The sequence below is a fragment of the Haemaphysalis longicornis genome, unplaced genomic scaffold (assembly GCF_048455015.1).
Source record: "Haemaphysalis longicornis isolate Haplotype H1 unplaced genomic scaffold, Haemaphysalis longicornis Haplotype H1 scaffold_17, whole genome shotgun sequence".
NCBI classification, from domain to species: domain Eukaryota; kingdom Metazoa; phylum Arthropoda; class Arachnida; order Ixodida; family Ixodidae; genus Haemaphysalis; species Haemaphysalis longicornis.
In genome coordinates this window covers 2967120-2987127 of record NW_027526276.1, presented here as the reverse complement: position 1 = coordinate 2987127, position 20008 = coordinate 2967120, and the positions used below count along the sequence as shown (strand labels likewise).

Genomic DNA, 20008 nt, shown 5'->3' with positions numbered 1-20008 from the left:
TGCGAAAACATAATAAGTGTTCAATAAAACTCCCAGCCAACGCTACCCTAAAATCATTCTATCTTGTACCGTTATCGTATGTAAGGCAGGTTTTGGACCTATAATGCGTAGCGTGTTATTAATTATTTTCCAATCCTGACTACAAACTCCTCCAGACAAATTAAACAAGGTATGTCCCTTACCAATAATTCAAACGGAGGGCTGAAAGGAAAGTTGTGAACTTTATTGCTACATTCCAGACGCCGCGTTCCCTTTCTCAGCTGTAGCGCAGCCTTGCGACTGAATACAAGGCTACCGTCACGGGTTTCCGCGGACGCAGTCTCGTGGGAACCGACAGGTCGCGCATCCAGGCTATAGCAGGAGAGCGTGCTATCACGTCCGGTTGCCGCGAAGGCGGCTAAAAGGACGCACGTGCTGTCGAAAGTTCCTCCTACTAAACTTCTCAAAGAGGGGACTCCTGCGTAGCAATCAACTTCCCTTTGTTTAAAGGTGTGGTGAGCAGTCGGCACTCACCGAAGACTTCCATTTTCCTCGTCGAAGCTGCGTTAAGGTGAGTTCGTAGTAAATGTTTTAGATAGCGGTTAAAACAACCGCAATATCTATTATGTGACCCTATGTATTGATCATTTGGTTTCAGTTGTGTGCAAAATTACGTACTTTTGGTGTTTGCAAACAAACTTCGTCGGACTTAAGGGGGTGCCGTGGCAGCAAACATGTTTTGCTGACCCGTATAAAGATCAATAGTTAAGCTGTGGGCCGCTTTTTGAAGCTATATACCGACTTTGGCAACTTAACAAAATTAACCACCGATATTACGAAACGCCTGTGCGAACTGGTACGCGTTTTGCTCGCCGTCACCTAGTGTTATATATTCATACAATCATGTTATTTCTAGTGTTGTGACGAACTTCAAGGCAACCATATTAGCGTGGCCTGCGTACAGCCGACCGCCAACGTCGTCAAATGTCCAACTACGTGGATTAATACCGAAATGAGCACTCAATTAGTCATCATACGATAACATTTAAGGTAACCATGTTGAACTCAGGTAGTGCAATACATATGGAGGTAAAATTTTGGTGCTCTGGTCGGAGATGACAAACCAAATAATGACGACCCCATAAAATTCCGCGCTTAGCCGCCTGCGTCTAAGAGAACGTCATGAGAAGATTATTCTGGAACCAGTCCTCAAGCTCAGGATCCCCGTTAGTATGTTTTGTATTTATTACACATCCTGCATTGCTTTATTTTGGACGGAGTTAGTTCCTGCATCTGCGGTTTTGACAAAGCCCATTTTATACATATTTTCTACATATTTCCCAGAACTCTGCAAGCAAGATTTCCCGGAGCTGTTTTTTGCATTAGATTCTTTTTACGCATGCTATGAGTGCCAAATACTTCTTGCTTTTTTTAAAGCGGCCACCAACAAAAAATGGAAGTTTAGATCATTAAAAGACCACTTTGCCCAGATATCAATGACACCCATTTTATCGCACGCTCGAAATAAATGGTCGAGATAATTGACGAAAGGGATGAAGCTGAGGCGAGTTCCCAGCCACTGTCTGGCTGTTTCTGTTTCACGACACAAATTCTTTTTTGTGTGATTGGGGGCCGCGGGCCTGAACCACTGCCAAAAGCCATGACTGAGTGATTGTAGTGGGGTTTGTAGTTCCGTTCGATTGTATCATGTCAATGCCAAGAAGCCGGCAATGCTGTGAAAACTACGCTTTGTGATGGCCCATACAACGTCACTCCTACATTTATTATACCAATGTAGGGAGAAATTTGAAGGTTTTTTAATATTAATGGCGTTGTGGGGTTAAAATGCGGCTTTCTTGCCTGGAATAGAGGTGAGTGATTTTGCGAAGGATAGTGCTCTCAAACTGTACGAAATTTTATTCTGTCTTCATGTCCATTTTATTTCTCAACGAAGCCCTGTTTTAGAGGATCCTGCGTTGAGGTTAGCTCCGGATTTTAACTCCAGACCCTTCGCTATCTCTGGTTGCTAATGCTGCATCAGGTGCATTGCTTGCATCTGTGCCTGTCATTTTAGTTTCATTTTTGCGTGATTCGCGGAAACACACTTGGATTTTTAGAAAGATGTAAATGGTGCACCTTACCAACAAATATCTACCATTTCTGTACCCCTTTTTGAATTCTGTGCGATAATGCTGTAATTTTACGAATTTTCAACGGTGCAGTGTGTCTCCATGGTGCAGTGTGTCTTTTCTGTAGCTTGGTCGAGCGCGACCGTTCGTGATATCAGAAAACGTCCCCTTATTACCTTACGCTGTAGGAAAACTAAAACAAAAAAAACAACAAATAAAGCCTCATAGCAGCAGCAGCACGAGATCGAAATCAAAGGATGTTTGATAAATTAGCCTACAATATTGCTCTAGCCCCAAAACGGAGCAAATTTCTTAAAATTTATCTTTACTGTTAACGCCAACACCTTGAGGGAGCCAGTTTATAAATAACAAGCGTTGCCGAGCGCGCCACGTAAGCGCGGGCGTCGCGGCGACCGCCTGGCAGTTAGCAATACCAAGAAAATGCATAGCGGTAGTGTGTGTGTGCCTCGCGATGGCCGCCCAGTGCCCTGCGCACGTTTTGTCAAGCCAAGCATACCCCCTTAATGAGATAGGCTAGGATTGCCCAGAAAAAACTTCAGTGTTTGCCGTAATCGTGGCAACATTTGTTCAAAACACTTGCTCGGAACGAGAAAGGCAGGTCATATCGTACGCAATTCCAACGGGATGTCCAATGACTATCACTTCAAAAAATTGAGTGAGGCTCACACTTACAGCAACAATGATGGAGTAAAGGTCGTTGCGGAAGCAGCCAAGAAGCAAATCAGCTGCAATCGTGGACTTAAACAGTCGTGGTGGTCGTGAAGGTTGCGCACAGCTTCGCTACCTTCGAGTATCACGCGTTAGTGTGAGCTTCCTTCATTTTTTGGTGTTATTTCGCCCCAGATGAAGGCTTCATTTTACACCAACGAACGGGAGAGTGTGTGGCCGGAATTGTTTGAGGGTTCAGTAACACGTGGGCGTTTTCTGCGCAGCTGAAAAAACATGACTGATGTTCTCAAACTGATCGGCCCCCTGTGGATTCTTGTATGCGCCCCATCAGCTCATGCCATAGCAGGTAAGAAACTGAAAATTGATGTGAACCAAATTTATTATCAAGTATATGCACAGAATCGTTATCGCAACCATACGAGGCCGATGACTACATGCATTTTTTTATTTGATTTTTTATTTCTTGACAAAACCCAACGGGAGGCTGAGCCTAAAGACGAACGTGGCCTGACAGAGGCCTCAGCCACCCGATTTACAGCGTACATAACAACACGTATGTTCACAAATTTAAGCATGATAGCACAATCGTAATAGAGAAATAGCACAAAGCAATGTCATTACTAAATTTCTTATGTATTATACAAAGCATAGGTCTCAAATTCACAAAGGGATCACAATGCAATCCCGACTAAAATCTACTCAGGTGTGCTGTACTTCATGATTGCGTTTTGTGGCCCAAATGAGAAATTCCTAATGCGGAATGGAATCGCGAAAATCAGAGAACATAATTTGCAGTGCGCAGTTTTCGCTGTCAGCATAAATACAATTAATAATTCATTTATTCATTTTAATCTGTCTCATACAGTGTCATACCTTGCCTGGAATGATGCCCCACGCGCGCCTTTTTGAAGACTTCAGTATATTAGGAAGCTACGAAAACGTATATTATTTTAATAGATTGCTCTTATTCATAGAGTTGATGTGAAAACCAAAGGCTGCCGTGAATATTAGAGACGCGGTGTGAGGGATAACGGTTGAAATAGTGTTCCATGATAGCGGCCATGGGTGCAGTCTCCGTTGATTTTACCTTACCGGCTCATCTGCTTCCGCTCACTGAGCAGCCAGAGTTACTTTTAAGAATTATTATTGCTTCGGCTAGTTAGTGGCAAGAACATCACGGATAACCCACCGTAGACGTGCAGCACTCATCTGCTCCCGGCGAAAGCACAGAACACGCTTCCAAGCCTATCTGAAGAAATAAATGGTTTGTCTTAAAGGAGCACTGACACGAAAATTTCATGTTCCACTTTTATTGTTTTTATCGATGCTTAATGGTCTGGCGAACCCGAAACAGCCCTTCAAATACTTCAGCGCGCGATAGTTAATTACATTTAACGGCCTGAAAATCGTTTGTTTCAAATTCCCGCGCTTTCATCCCGAACGGCGCATATGGCAGACTCCCGGACAGACGTCACCGCTTTGTGCGGACGTCACCGCCGCCCGCTTGAGAGGGTGTTGCGCCCGCTCGCCGCTCGTGGGGTCGCGCGCGTAAAGGGACGTCACGAGTTTTTGACGAGCGCTGTCGCGTCACTTCTTTTCCGCTCTTGGATTGACGTCACGCTGATGTCCATTTGCTGAGTGCCGCTGCGCGCGCTGCTCTGTCGGCGCGATAAATGAGATCCAATTGAACTACGTTCTTCGCGTCGCAGGCCGCTCATATTTCAGCCAGGGTATTATGTTGAGTGAAGGAAGCGAACTGTGCAATAATATTAACGCCGAAAATTGGTGTCAGTGCTCCTTTAAAGCTATTTTTTCTTTTTCCTGTTTTCTGCGGAAACACGACTCGAAAAACGGCTGTGGGTAATGTAAACAAGGTGATACAGAAACCAAGTCAAAAACGGTCGGGAAACCCCGTCCGTTTGTAGCTGAATCACTATGCGAACTGGTGAGGTGAAACCGTGCCAAGATGAAAAATTGGCCGCGTATCTGCTTCTTTCGTTGCAAATGTCGACAAAAGACGACAGCCTTTATCGACTTCCGGTAAATAAATGCCTCCCTTCGCTGCCCCGCTCACCTCTCATGTTGTTCCTCTTGCGTCGCGCACCTACCAAGGTAAAGACGACAAAGGTTTGCTTCAATAATTTTAAATTTACCGCGTTCAACTGCTCCAGGTCGGGTGTCTCGCTGCCAACGCTGCCGTACGGCGGAGACGCGCTTGAATCGAGGCGCCGTACTTTTGATAGAACCACGTTGCCCTACTCCACGTGCGTTCCAAGCAGAACGACGAACGAATCTAGTGGAACCTTTCGTAACTGTGGCTGGTTGATTTCTTAAAATGGCGCCAGAAGGTGCACTGGCGCGGGCGACAGCAGGCGACGGCAAAGTGAATTTGTTTTTTCTGTTTTTGATGAAGTGTTTAATTTAGCACAGATCAAGCATGTATGATTTTTTATAAAAGAACTCTGCAAACATCCCTTCTGTATTAAGTTGTTGTCTTATATTTGCGTAATGTCTTGTTTTTCTTCAGCAATGTTGGCAAGTATGAACATTACACCAGACTTAGACGGGTAGATTTAGCTGTGACCATATAAGACTAGTGCGGAGGCCCTTTGTCATTTGGGCGGGCGGCTGAATCGAGTCACAGACAGACTTTCAGACATACAGACAGACCAAAATTTCTGGGTTTAAGTAGCCCAAGAAAGACTATCGTCTTTAAAAAAAAGATGAGGCACTGACTAATCCCTGGCTCCCGTGTCACACAACAAATAATCCAACGAATAAGGCCAAGTTGGCTTTTTTTTCTGCATAAATAAACAAATGATGGTTATCCAAGATTTTCAGCAGTACAATAACATCCCTTTATTAAAACTAAATTTTGTACGAAATATTTGTCCCCTCCAAAATGTTTCGTTGCACATGGTGAAATCTTTAACGGAAAATTAAGCTAGAAATGGTAATCTTGCATGTAAGAGTTGTAATATGTTTAATACTAGGCCATTTACGGAGGTCTGTTGCAGTAAAAAAATTGCATAAAATTTACCGAAGCGCTTATTTGGGGCGATTCTTGTCGATTTGGCTTAGTTATTCCAGAATTATCGTTTCCGAAACAAGAAATAAAGACAAAGCGGCAGTCCTGCCCTTCCAAATTGAAGTTATCGTGCGAATAGAAATGAGAAGAGGGAGCAGAACGATGCCTTTATGAGGAAAAACGGCAAGTCGTTGCGTTGCTCACGAGCGTGAAGAGCGCTATGAGGCTGCGGATGACGTATCCCCGCCTCTACTTTTCTCTTTCGGTCCGGTTCTCACTGATTTTTGTTAATCCGGATAGGAGCATATGTACTTTCCGTGCTTCTGGTACAGAAACAAAGACCCGGCGGAGACACCCTTAAACATCTGGCTGCAAACGTTGTATCTATATTAAATATCCCTCAAACGCTACATGCCTCAAAAAATACATTTATATATGTGTTAGTGGACTAATATTCTGCTAATGACCAGTTGTTTTATGGTGTCTATTATCGTAAAATTGTTTACATCGGACCACCGGGCATATTTATAGCGGTACTTGAAACGGTGGAACGTTGTTCTGCGGTTGAAAAAAGACCACAATTTTGAAAGTTTCATGTAGTTGAGACGACGAAACTTCCCGCACCGGTGAAACTGAAAGTAGGTAGCTTTCTGGAAAAACGAACATCATACTCACCATCAAAACAACCATGAGTAACCAGGGGCCAAATTCTTTAAAACGACGGTGCGTCGCTTTGAAACGACGTGGTAGCGCCATGCAAATGCATGCGTTCTGGGGTTGGGGGCGTCGCTTTGAGGGCAGCTGAGGGACTAGACAAGCCATGATAAGTACTGTGGCAAGAGGCGCAAAGCGACGGGCACTGTCCCCCGTCACTTTGCCCGTAGCTTTGTGCCCTTGCCACTGTGCTTTTCATGGCTTATCTGGTGCCTCAGCTTCACTCAAAGGACGGCCCCAACCCCAGAACCCATGCATTTGCATGGCGCTACCACGTCGTTTCAAAGCGACGCCCCGTCGTTATGGAGAATTCGGCTCCAGATCGCCATCTTGAAAGTAGCCCAGATTTCATCACTTGTTTTGCGCTCTCGAAACTTCTTCTACAAGGGGTGGTTTGCAAAATGGCCTTATTTTTTGTCTTCTGAAAATAGTTTACACTGCGACAGTTGGTTTCGAAAAGAATGGGGAATAGTTCAGATTATATGTTTTCGCTAAAAATTAAAGGGGCACTGACACAAAAATTTTGCATCTTGTTTTTTTTGTTGCGATAAGTAGCTAGTGACCCACTTATAACCTGTAGAAACCTCATTTGCTTCAGCGTGCGACGGTTGTTTAATTAGAGGCATTTTCAATGCGGCCAGTCGCAGTTTCGGTTTCAGCGAGTGCCGCGAAACGATGGATTTTGTGGATTTTGTGTGAACAAAGCTGACCACGTGACCGTCGGAGGGATATCACAGAGCAGAGCCACCGTAGCACTGTCGAATCCGCATCGACGGCAGTTTCTGCGAATGCCCCCACGTACTGATCTCGTGAGGCGCCTAATTAAAAAGCGACCGTGGATGTGACGCAGGCGCTGCGAGTGCAAATGCTACCGCGGCTAAAGAACGACGCGCGACGCTCGAGACGGTGGGTGGCAAGACGCGCGCTGGGAGCAGCCGGCCGGTCTGCCTACAGGTCCGCCTACAGGTCCGCCTACAGATGTGTTCGGCTCAGCACTGCGGCGGATATTCGAGTGCCGCTCTCGTAAGCGGTGCAGATGACAATTTTTAATGCAACCCGCCATCGCATCATTAACTCCTTTCTCATGTTGTAAGCCACCATGGTCGGGACTTGGGGACAATTTCGTGCAGCGGTAACAAGCTATCACTCGAGCTACCTGCGCCGGCCTGGGCCACTTCGCGGCCGTGGCCGCCGCCTGCACAGTGACCGTGCGGCTAGCTCAGTGAGCTTTTCGTGCCTCCGGCGCGTTTTCGCATCCAATGGTAATAAACAGTAATAGAAACAGAGTGCCTGGAATCGCTGTAAAACTTTGGTCGCGGCCAGCTGCCCGATTAGCTGACGAAATCACGGCGCCTCCGCCGCCAACGATCGGGTCGTTCGTTCTCAAGAGCAGAAGCTCCGCCCTCCGGCCCTCCGATTGGAGCGGTGAGCCGGGCGAGCCAGCGAAAAACGCCGGTAGTGCGGAAGCGGCAAACACAAACTCGTGACGTGTTTGGATGTTGTTTATTTACAATTACGCGTGGTCCTCTACTGGCTGCTCGGTTGCGTTTCGCACACTTCAAAATTGATTTTAAATATGCTCTAGGCTGTATTCGACGCTGATATTTTGCAGATGATGTATATGTGTTCCCACCAATCTATCTCCGAAGTTATCTCGCCTTCAAAATTTTGTGTCAGTGCCCCTTTAAGGTGGCTGTTAAGGCTGTTAAAACGCTTACATTGCAGGTCGCCACTGTAAAAAGTACAACTCCGCGATTTGCAGTCAGCTCATTTGCAGAGTAAGAGGATTTCGTGGTGGGAATCGAGAGCAAATAACTACAGGGGGATAGTATTTACTGAAAAAGAAATATGTCTTTGTGAGGGGTTTAAAGTTCTGGTTATGATACTATAAGTAGGGACTGTACTGAAATACGTACGTGCAACATACGGTTGAATAAGGAGTCCTGTTGGAAGCCGGTGATGCCAGTTGTCAATAATGAAACTCGATCACTCGCCCAAGTCAAACTACTCCGGAATTTGCCGTTTACTTACCTTGAACAAAGAAGAAAATAAGAAGAGAAAAAAGGAAGGAAGGAAAAGGAAGGATGGAGGGAAGAACATTAGGGCACTCAGGGATGTTAACCTGCAAATCGTTCCCATTTGAAGAAAAAGGGTCAAATGAGAAAGCAGAGGAAATACGACGTTTAGAGCGCAGCATAGTGGGGTATGCGGAACATTAGGGCACTAAATATGTATACTAATTCAATAATTGTCACTACATGGGTTCCTTCTAGAGTCGTGTGTTCAAGTTACGTCGCTAAGCGCATGAGCGCCCTGGTCACCGTATTGGCTGATGACGCAATCCACAACACGCTGAAACCGCGTGTGGTGGATTTCAGCTTGTGGTAGAAATCCACCAGGTGGATTTCTCCTTCCCAACCACGGCTGGCCGATGCCTTCCTGCAATTGCTACAAACAATTTCTACAAACGCAATTTTATAGAAGTAGAGCGTGCCACAGCATGTATGGGGTGTATTGAAGATTAAAAAAGCCGCCAACACGCTCGGCTGTTTAATAGCACATCCTGCATCTATGGCCAACGTTGAAAGTCCTTTCAAGGGAGAAACGATCCCGGTGTGCACTTCGGCCGGACGGAATAGAAGCGCTTTCATCCTAACTTGCAGTGCAGGCTACACGTTGTGCTAATTAGCGATTTGCGAGTAGTGGGTCTTTGTACGTTTCACACATTTAGAGTATACACGTAGGTGTCAATACTCGACAAGAGTCCACGGCTTTCAAGGCACACTACCGTATTGCATACATTAAAATGCTTCTTCCCAAACTCCAAGGGTTCATACGGCCTAGTTTGCGAATGTTCGCTGTAGTCAATCAAGCATGTTGCAGCTTCTTCTAACAAGTAAAAAAAAATATCGTGTTCGAATGATATTTTCTCCATTAGTTATTTGTTGGCTCATTTACACAGTTGAAAATGTTTTTCAAGAAGCAGTAAAGGTTTATAGCACTTGCGGCTTATAGTTGCTGTTGCCATGAACTCATTCCCATTGTGACAGCTCTCACGAACCTTCAGCGCGAGAGACATTTGCTGGCAACCAAGGAATTCAGGGTCTCGAAAAGCCCCACAGCTCATTTAGCTAGAACGTTTGGTGTATCCGCTTCAGGGGTTGATTGCTCGTTTTCGTTTTCACGTGGTACGCACCATATATATCTTCTGCATTCAATCTGAAACTACTTCACCGTGAGAGCCACGGCAGGTGATGTACGCAGAAAGCTAAGGCCCAGCCTCGACAACAATTCCTTCCATCGGGTTCAGTGCTGCCATCATTATCATGATTACCATTTCCGAAAATGGCGTGCACATCGCTTCAGACTGCAGCGTGGAGACCTCTGTGTCAGCAATTATCTTTTGTTGGTGGAGTGACATTCTGCCAGCTGCCTGTGAGCATTTCAAGTAGCCCGTCCTGCACTCTGATGTATACAGGGTGTGTTGCAGAAGGTGCTACCTGTTTTTCACATATTTTTTGTGATACTGGGATAAACAGACGCCAACGTTTACTTGTTGTTTAGCGCGGCCTATTATACTAGTAGGTGGCTGGTACGTGCCTCTATTTAGCAGGTGAAGCAAATACACAAAATTTTTCGGCGTCTACTTCTTCCTCCTATTATCCACTTTGTAACAGTTGGTATAAGATATAGGTGGTTAGTTATGTGCGTATCCAGATGGATGATACAAGCCCTTTAAAGAACCTTGGGCCTAGCGACAGATGCTATAAGGTTTTGTATTACACCTACCGGATGCGTTGCAGCAAAACAACGCGGTTATCCTGACATTGGCACGCTTTTCATAGTTTCAGCAAAGGTTTGTGAGACAGCCGTAGGAAAAGACACCGGGTTCGTCGGTGTTGTTGGCATTGTCCGGGCTGTAGTCGCTGATGCAGTCTCGCACATTCTTGTCTCGCCTAATGCTTGCAGAAGTGGTGTCAAAACTGCTAGCTTAACGGCAGACCTCTTTCCACCCGCTCCCGAAGGGCGCCCTGAAGGGACACATGGAGCCACTGCTTGTACCAAAGCCGCTGGCGCCGGAAAGAGAATAGAATAGCAGCGCCTTCTCTGAAGTCATGTATCCAGAAATGGCAATGCCCGCATAGATCATAAATCCCATAGCGTTGTAGCAGCAGTGTAATAGACTACACATAAATACCAAGTGCAAGTGCTTCTGCGCACCAAGCCGTGCTTCGCACTTTCAGGTTCGACCGCGATCGCTTTGCCTTGCCCCTTAATTGTAAGAAGTGGTTCCGCCGGGAATAGAAGGGCCGTCGTACGATCGATCCGACTAGGGACAGAGTTCAACCTAAGCTTTTTTATCTGGAGACGAGCGCTTTTGATTGTCGCTCAAGATTAACCAGAACTATGATGTTTTTCTCTTTCGTTCTAATGGTTTTAGTGCTAAAGCTGTAGCTGTGGCTGTAACTGTGCTTTCGGCTGGCGACCAGATTATCCAACACGCCATTGAGTTCCTAGCTGTTTGTTAGTCGTCGCGCGGTATTTAAGTGCTGCTCTCAACATGAATATATACAGCCGAAATTCCGGGTACTATTTGTTATGTCCTCAGTATGACATTAAAGGCGTCGGATGTGAACGAGCAATATTTACACAGGAAAGAAAAGGGCACTGCCTGCTTGAATTTGTTAAACTCAAAGCGTTTGCGTTGGATTAAACGGTGCTGGAGTGGACGTTATAAGAAATTCGTACAAACACACACGTTTGTTGATCATGATCATTGAGTAGGAATATTTCTGTTTCAGCCTTTAGGTAAAAACGCTCAATTAAAAACTAACCGCATTTGCACTGTATACCTTTAGCCATATCTGTTGCTGGAAGATTCACCGCTGATCCAGTGCCTCCTGTATAATCATTGCCTAACGCGTGAACAAGAAATGGACAAACACCCACTCTTCTGTAGTCCTCCCCAGCCCTTTCCCGCTTCGCATCCTTTCTGTCTCTTTTCATGTCGGTCAGCCAGCGCCACTGCTCGGAAACTATGCAAAATTGTTGACAGTTTACCTAGCGTTCCCTAGGCGGCGCACCTACGCCTTCTTTTTTTTCACCATGCCTGTTTGTCCCGGTCTGTGGCTGATAAAACCGCCATTGTCACGGCGGACGCTAAACTACATGTGCTGCCGCTGTTGATGCCGGCTTTGTGCGCTTACTTGGATCACGGGCACCGAAATTTACTAATGGGTCATCCCCCTCTGTCCCCTCCGCACTTTGGCCCTGTTTGGTCCTCGCTGGTCGCACCCCGCATCGGTACGCAGTTTTAAAATTGAGGACTGTACTTCAGAAGCGCTCCGACAATGTGGCTAAACCTTCCATTTCTTATCCTTTTGTTTTATATTATCGCCTGAAAATCACAAGCTCGTAATATGATTTGGAAAGTAATGGTAGAAGTGAGCGCATGAAAAAAACAAAATGTGCCCGCAATTTTTTATTATCTAAATCCTCTCGAGGAAAAAAAAATATCAGTACAATACTGGCTGTACCTTGCGAAAGTATTGTTTTGATGTTTGATATTTGTCTACCCGACAATTAATATGTTCTTACACTATTCACTATTTCAGTTCGTCCTCCGTCAGTCTTTTTTCGAAAAAGAAATTGGCTCCAATACACGCTGTGAAGGCGGTTGGAAAGCAAAGCTTTAAACGACACCCACAACAATTGCCCATGCAACGTCACTTGAATTCACACAGATGGCTCTACAAAAAGTGAAGCCAGGGATTCTGCCAGCCGTTACGTGGAATTCGCGGGGGCGGCGTCCCGAACGCAGCAGCAGTGTCGGGCACAGCCGGGCTAGATCGGCGGACGCCGCCGCTGTAGCCCGGCCATGAGTCGGTAGTAAGAAAACGGAGAGGAGCGTCTTTCGAAGGGTGATACAGCGGAACCTAGCCATCCTGATGTGCTAGCATCGGGCTACACCAGCGCGCGACGCAAGCGCAGACACCTAAACCATTGGGTATGTGAGCTTAGCGATTCCTATTTATACCGATTTAAAATAGTTGAGAATTCCAAGAAAGCTGAGGAACTTTTATAATTTCTATTTATCAGAACCAATTCACCAATCAGAAAGCAAATCACAAATTCAGAAAACGAAGTCCAATTCGTTGCAAGAAGTGCGCAAAAGGTAGTGCTTCTCTAGCGGCCAGATGTCTGTATGGAATTTGTACATTTTGTTTTCCCGCTCTGCAAACCAATCTTTAACGTGTGTTTGCCGTACGACACCTAATTCCGTGAGGTGCGGGTAACTCTGGAGGTGCTGTCGAACAAGTTATTCATGCGGTGGAAGGCACCACGCAATGGACGCAAAGCTGCGCCAAACCAATCCGAAAACAACCGCCGCTGAAGCATACGACAAAATCGTACCACGGCGCCGCCGCCGCCGCCGGTGAGCAGGAACGCCCGCGCGGAGAACGCTGGGTTAATCCGCCGCGCCACCTCTAGTGTGGTCCGTGAGTGAAACCCTCCACCCCTCCCGTCCCTCCCCCCGCAGCCGCCTCTGACGCGTTAAGAGTTTGTTGTCTCGCACGCCACGAAAGAACCGTTGGCTGGTGGAGCTAGAAAGCTTTGCTTTAAATTGTAGCAGGTATGATTAAGAGTGAGACGCTGAACGAGATCCCCAGTGCACCCCAGGACTATCGCCCCATCGGGGCTAAGATGTGAGCAAAACGGCTCTTGAAACCCAACAGGCAAGGTGACAGACACACGTCGTAGAAGTGGGTGCAGCGTTTGCGACTCGCGAGCAGTGACGCATGGCGGGACGCCCGCCGTTGCGTGCCACATAGCGGATGAGTGGGTGAACTAAGCATCCCTACCCGTGGCCTCCGCGATCGGCTGCCGGCGGCGCGCCGTTACTCCGGCCGTCCCAATCACCCGGAGAGAGCGTAATTCCGAAGAGGCCGTTTCGCCGTTTGCCGCTGCACTGCGGCGTGGGTAGCCTAATTAAGGTCGCTTTCCGTGGCGCGGGCGGGCGCACAGGAGGAAAACTCGGCCTTCGCAGCCTGTGTGAGACGTATAATAGAAAATTAGAACCGCTCATCAATGCAGTAGATAGAAGTAGTTACAGGTGCCATTAATTATTAGCCGTTTAATTTTTGACGTGGACTAGGGCCGCGGTGAAGCGTAAGTGAATTCATTGCACATCAGTAATTTTTAGTTTTGTGGTCACGCATATTTAAAAAGATAAGGCGTCTTGTTTTATTTCTGGAAAACTTGTATTTGTTATTTTAGTACGTGAAAGAGCGCGTGATACAAAGAAAGAGCGCAGTGCATTGATTTTTTTTTGTGTGTGTACCAACGATATCACTTTTTTTGTTTGCATTGATTCAAGAGAACAATTGTTAAGTGAAGTGTAATCTTTCACGGCGCATAGGTGTCTTACAAACCGTTGTTCCAATCCAGTGTTGGGTAAGACAAACTTCCTGCAATGCTTTCGTTGAAGTTGCCTGGCTGGAATTGGGTCATTTTTTTATTGATTATGAGGTTTAACGCGTCGATGCTACATAGGCGATGAGGCGCGCCGTAGTAGAGGGATCCGGAATTATTGTGACCACCTGGTTATGGGCGTCGGCAGGATTTTACCTTGAGGGGGCAAATCTATTGTTGCGCGAAGGAAGAGTGAGAGGGCATGGCGTAAAGTGTGAGAATGGTTTGGGTGAGGGGGGGAGCAAGTGCCTTTTTTGCACCCCCTCCTCCCTCCCGCCGACGCCCATACGCCTGGGGATTTTTAACGAGCGCCTAAATATGGAACACACGGGCGCTTTCGCTTTCGCCTCCAGCAGAAAAGCGGCAGCGAATCGAACCCGCGTCCTTGAACTTAGCGGTTGCCAAAAACATTTTTCCCGCGGTTGCCAAAAACATTGGAGGCTGATGCACCGAAGCTACATCTGGGCAAGAGGACAAACGAAATCAATTCAGGATACGTTATACTTTATTTACAGCAAGAAAAAAAAAGGACGGTTTGCAGCATGTTTTTCCGCATTGCGCAATTCTGTACACGGAGCACATCGCACAGTAGTGACTCGCATACAAGTTTATATATGACACTTCATTTACAGAAACAACCCAAAAACAGAGGGACACAGTATGCACCATGTTTTTTATGCGTTGTACAATTTTACACAGGGAGCACCCCCCGGAGTAGTGGCTTACATAGAAGTTTGTACATGAGACTGCATCAACAGAAACAACCTAAAAACAGAGGCACCTAGTATGCACCATGTTTTTCATGCGTTGCACAATTTTACACACGGACCACTTTCCGGTGCAGTGGGTTACATGCAAGCTTTTTCCGATAAGCTGCGCTGTCTGTCACACTCATTACCACACACTCATTAACACGCGCCGCCAACCCACCCACATATGCACGCACGCACACGCGCGCACCTACACACACACACATGAACACGCGCCATGAACCCACCCATATACGCACGCGCACACACGCACGTGCGAACCTACACACACGCATTAACACGCGCCGCGAACTCAGCCACATACGCACGCACACGCGCGCGCACGTGCGAACCTACACACACACACACACACACACACACACACACATTGACACGCACCGCGAACCCACCCACATACGCATGCACACACCCGCACGCCACACACGCGCACGGACCCCCACGCACACACACACACACGTAACATGCACGCGTGCGCACGCGACCGCACACGCAAGCACACGCGCCGTGAAACAACACGCGCGCACTGTGGCCAAGTACTCTCGAGACAGCCTGCAAGGCATACAAAGGTAAAGCGCCATGAAAGCTCGCGAAAAGGCCGTAAAAGTGACAAAAGAATTCAGCACACTGGCATTCAATCTGCACGAAATGCGAAAAGAGTTTGGGCTTCCTCATTCGACTTACACGTAACCAAACCGGCTGCATGAAAAACGAACATGTGCATTTTAAACAACGTACGTACCTTAACATGGTACTGCTTGCAGGAAGGAGTGAAAACACATCGAGCGCATACTCAAGGTTTGTCTGCAATGAAAACTCGACAACGAAGACTGACGAACACCTGAAATCGCAGGCAGTGTCGGTCAGATGAGCCTCGCTTCAACCTTAGGCTAACGGCGCCGCCTCGAGGCGTGTGTCGGAGTTAGCCCAATTACAGGTTTCTGCTGGGGGATGCGCCGAATTGGACGGCCGGAGCAACGGCGCGCTGCCGGCAGCCGATCGCGGAGGCCACGCCCTACCGTTCTCATCGGAAACCGGGCGACGCGGTAGGCAGTGTTTATACAGGCGGCGTTGGCTGATCAGTTAGGATAGCGCCGGAATGCCAGGAGGCAGTGTTGTGGAATATTTATATTAACTGGAGAGGTCATTATCGTTTGTACAAGATGTTATATTGTTTTGTTCTATTTCTTTCAGTTGATGAAATTGTGGTGGTTAGACGTGGTGGGCACCGACATCGAATATACCTTCGTTTAGCGCGCTGCCCACTGTACATACGTTTATCAGCACCGTTTACCTGACAAGGGGCATCGCTAGCGCCCTGCTTTACTGCTACTACCGACCACCATTTTCCTCACAGCTGTAAAATTACAGAAGGGTCTTGTGCACCAGCGCTTGAGTGCACCAGTGCTGCGAAGCTTGGCTAGTGGCGCTGCTCGGATTCTAACAGTTATTTCTGACGATTACGTTATAGGCAATTCCTGAAATCATTTGTTTCGTATGAACTCTAGGGTAGCGCTCTCTTAAAGGCTCCTTCAGAACGCTGAACGCAATGGTTTAGGTAAACCAAAACCAAAACCAAAACGCTGAACCAAACCACAGAACCTTGCGCACGACCGGGAAAGTTGATATGAAGATATAAACTGCTGCGGACACTTCAAATGCGTTACACGGACGTCTTGCTTTAAGAGTGATTTAAAACAGGCACAAGTTGTTAACCTCAAGTAATTGCTCCTTTTGTTTTTTTCCCACAGGAGAACGGTGTAGTTTCGCAGACCTGGATCTCGACGCAGCGGTGGATGCACTGCTGTCGAAGATGCCCCAGCAGTGGACGGCGCCAGACGCCGACTTTAGGCCGACCCTGATACCGGGCGTCGAGATTGGCGGAATCCGTGTCACCGGCTTCGAAATCCTGCAGCGATACGGGCCAATTTCACCTTACTGCATCAACGGAACGCGATTGTTTCACGTGGACTTGGTCAACAGTGGTGGTGGCATTCAGGTCACGTCCCCATGGAAATACTCGTGCTCCGATCACTCGGGCACCATCGGACTCGCCGCAGGGTTCACGCGGATTACGGTACCCTTTAGAGTGGACGGCGTAGGGTCTGGTGCGAAGCTGGCTTACGAAGGCCCGTCTACACCGGTCGCAGTCGAAGGTATCCACTTAAGGCTAACTGGAGCAGGAAGCGAACTCGAAAAAACCGCCGACTTGATTGGGAAGCTGGCACCAGCTTTTCAGAGGCAGGAATGGAACCGACACTTTTTTACAGCTCTTTATGGAGTTTTAGAGAATATATTGAAGTAGCTGTAATGATTACCTTGTTTATTGATTTTGACGAGAGGTTTACATAAAAAATCCTGAACGCGCGTCCCGACAGCAGACAAATTGTCGAAGCCAGTGGAATGATAGAAACCGACGTTTTCGTATTCCAAAATGCTATTGTCCGATTGTTTCTGGCGTTTCTTAATTTATTGGTCTGTTGAAGCGTTACCTGGAATTTGAAGTGGTGATGGTGGATCGGGAAGGCGATGGGGTGATTTCCTGTCACCATGCATGACGGCAACAGAGGGGACGGACGTCCGAATAAAGCGTAGCAGGTTGGCGGGTCCCGCAGCTGCACCAACTGCAACTCTGCATGATGAGACATGTTAATCCCACGTGACAACCGTTGGTCACGGGGCGTGACCGAATGGTGATAATGTCCTCCGTATACCGACAGATGGGAAAACTATCAGTTGCATGCATTTTTTCAACACAATACATACATACATACATATATAAATATATATATATATATATATATATATATATATATATATATATATATATATATATATATATATATATATTTATATTATAAATAGGTGGGTCAAGGGCCGAGACGTCGGGCTGATGTGACGGTCGTTCTATTTTACAATATGGCGACAGAGAAAGACGAAGCAGCTCGAGGGAGAGCTGCTCACTTGTGATGACAGGCACCAACGATGATAATCTCATCGGTGCCTCGATGATGATAAAGTTTCAACATCTTCCCCGGCCACAAAGAAGCCCTGGTCCTTTCGCATTCATCTGGCACAGTCAGAAGGCGAAACTGCCACTGGGGCCACCGTTTGAGCGCAAGCAGTGTGTCTTTGTAGTCCACGTCGCCTCGCTGAAATCCGTAGCCTGTCTTCGACGGTCTTGTACACGGATAGGAGTTCATGATTTTGCCCTGCGGCGTGAGAACTATGCCTTGAAAGCTCGAGCTTGTTTGTCTAGCTCTGTACTTTCATTATTCGAGCATCCTTGTGAGAGGCCTTCTTCTACTTGGAACGGTGACTACCGCGAATTGTTCCTTTTACATTGCGTTGTGTGGTCAATGCAACGTCAATCTTTAGATCTGCTGGAAAACCGTCCGGATCCCTTTCTTTGATGCTCTGGATGGCTTGCTCTTTCAGTTCAAATACTTGTGTTTCATCTTGTGCTTTTAGTATTTCAGGTGGAACAAGCGTAATCTGCTGCTCGAGACGTTCGCCCCACGGAGATCGTGCTGCTGCTGTGGGATTCAATGTGCAGGTTTTGTAACTTGCGGTGATCTCGGCAGACTCTTCGAATGCATACGAGAACAAGGCATCTTCTGTTCGAATGTCACGCGCGAGCAACGAAGCAGTCTCAATCTCATGCTGTGGCACAAAATCTGACGCACGCAAAGTTTCTGTCATGGAGTCTTCTTCACAGTTCTTCGAATCACGTGGGTCTTGCAATTTTCCTGTCAATGTATAAAACTTATTGAAGTTTGTAGATGAGTTCATTGCCGGTCTGGCACTGTTCTTTGGTGTCACGTTTCTTATCTTTGAATTCATAGTATATACGGATCATAACACGAGTAATTTCATGATTGTAGTCTACGTTGGCTGCGAATTCCTCATTTAACAGTCTCAGTTCAACTTCAATTTCGCGCAAATGGCGCACTAAGCTCGTCAATAGCTCGCAAACACCGCTCTTCATTACCGTAAACCCTAATGCGGCTTCTGCGTTTCTGCGTAGTTCACGAGCAATTAAGCGCGTCCTTTCTCTTGCCATCTTCACTTCGTGCAGTCGCATCTTAGGTTAAAAAACACCCTGTTTGTGCATCGAAGGTAGTTCGTTTTTCATGATTAGCTGCGGCATTCCCCTCACCTTTTGCAGAATGGCCTTCTAGACCCAGCAAGGAAAATTGTCGGAGGGGATGTTCTCTGGTCGTCTTGTCTGCCCATCGCGTCGGTCACCTTGGGTAGCACCATCGTCCGTCGTCGGCATGTAGGGGTCCTCCTTCTGATAGGCCAAACTAGAGATGACTCCGAATCGTATAGGGCCTTTTCCCCGGGTTTTGGCACCATATATAAAATAAGAGGACCAAGGCACGAGACGTCGCGGTGATGTGAAGGTGGTTCTATTTTACAAGTTGGCGACGGAGAAAGACGAAGCAGCTCGAGGTAGAGCCGCTGAAGCCTGATGACAGGAATCGATGATGATAACCTCATCGGTGCCGCGATGATAATCAAGGTTCAACACACACACACACACACACACACACACACACACACACACACACACACACACACACACACACACACACACACACACACACACACACACACACACACACACACACACGCACACACACACATATATATATATAGTGCAATCCCATTCAACTGTACCCGAATACTCCGTAGTTTCTTTTCATACGTGATAAAGTCGAATAGCCGACTCGGTTTTCATTTTACCTGATGCAGTCGGATAAACCATAGGGCCGGTTATTACGTACTTTCGTCGCGTCCCCGTCAGGTATGGTGTAGCGAGGTTTCACTGTATATATATATATATATATATATATATATATATATATATATATATATATATATATATATATATATATATATATATATATATATCAAAGTTGCAGTCCTTATTGTCAGTGCTGTTTGGCGTTTTAACAGTGTTTTTTTTATATTGCCGAATAAGATATGAATGCCTTTTTTTTTATCCAGGAATAAATAATTGAAAATTCAAGTCGAGAAAAAATGCGCCGTTTTTTCCGGAAGCGGGAAACGAACCCACAAACTCCGCATAACGCGTGTGGTGCTCTACCATTGAGCTAGTTCCGCGGCGACTCCCCTCTCGACTATACCGCGGGGTTTTGTATTTACGACTGCTCAGAGCCCGGTCAACTAGCGCCGCCCCTCGACCACCGCGGGAAGACGTA

General features: G+C 46.8%; 1 protein-coding gene across 1 annotated transcript; it reads left to right on the top strand.

Annotated features, from left to right (window-relative positions):
* Positions 1–396: 396 nt before the first annotated feature.
* Positions 397–17397, top strand: LOC144166352 (uncharacterized). Its single transcript, XM_077695876.1, has 3 exons — positions 397–550; positions 3062–3144; positions 16532–17397. The coding sequence occupies exons 2-3, from the start codon at positions 3072–3074 to the stop codon at positions 17083–17085; spliced, it is 627 nt and encodes a 208-aa protein (XP_077552002.1). The 5' UTR covers positions 397–550; positions 3062–3071; the 3' UTR covers positions 17086–17397.
* Positions 17398–20008: the final 2611 nt, after the last annotated feature.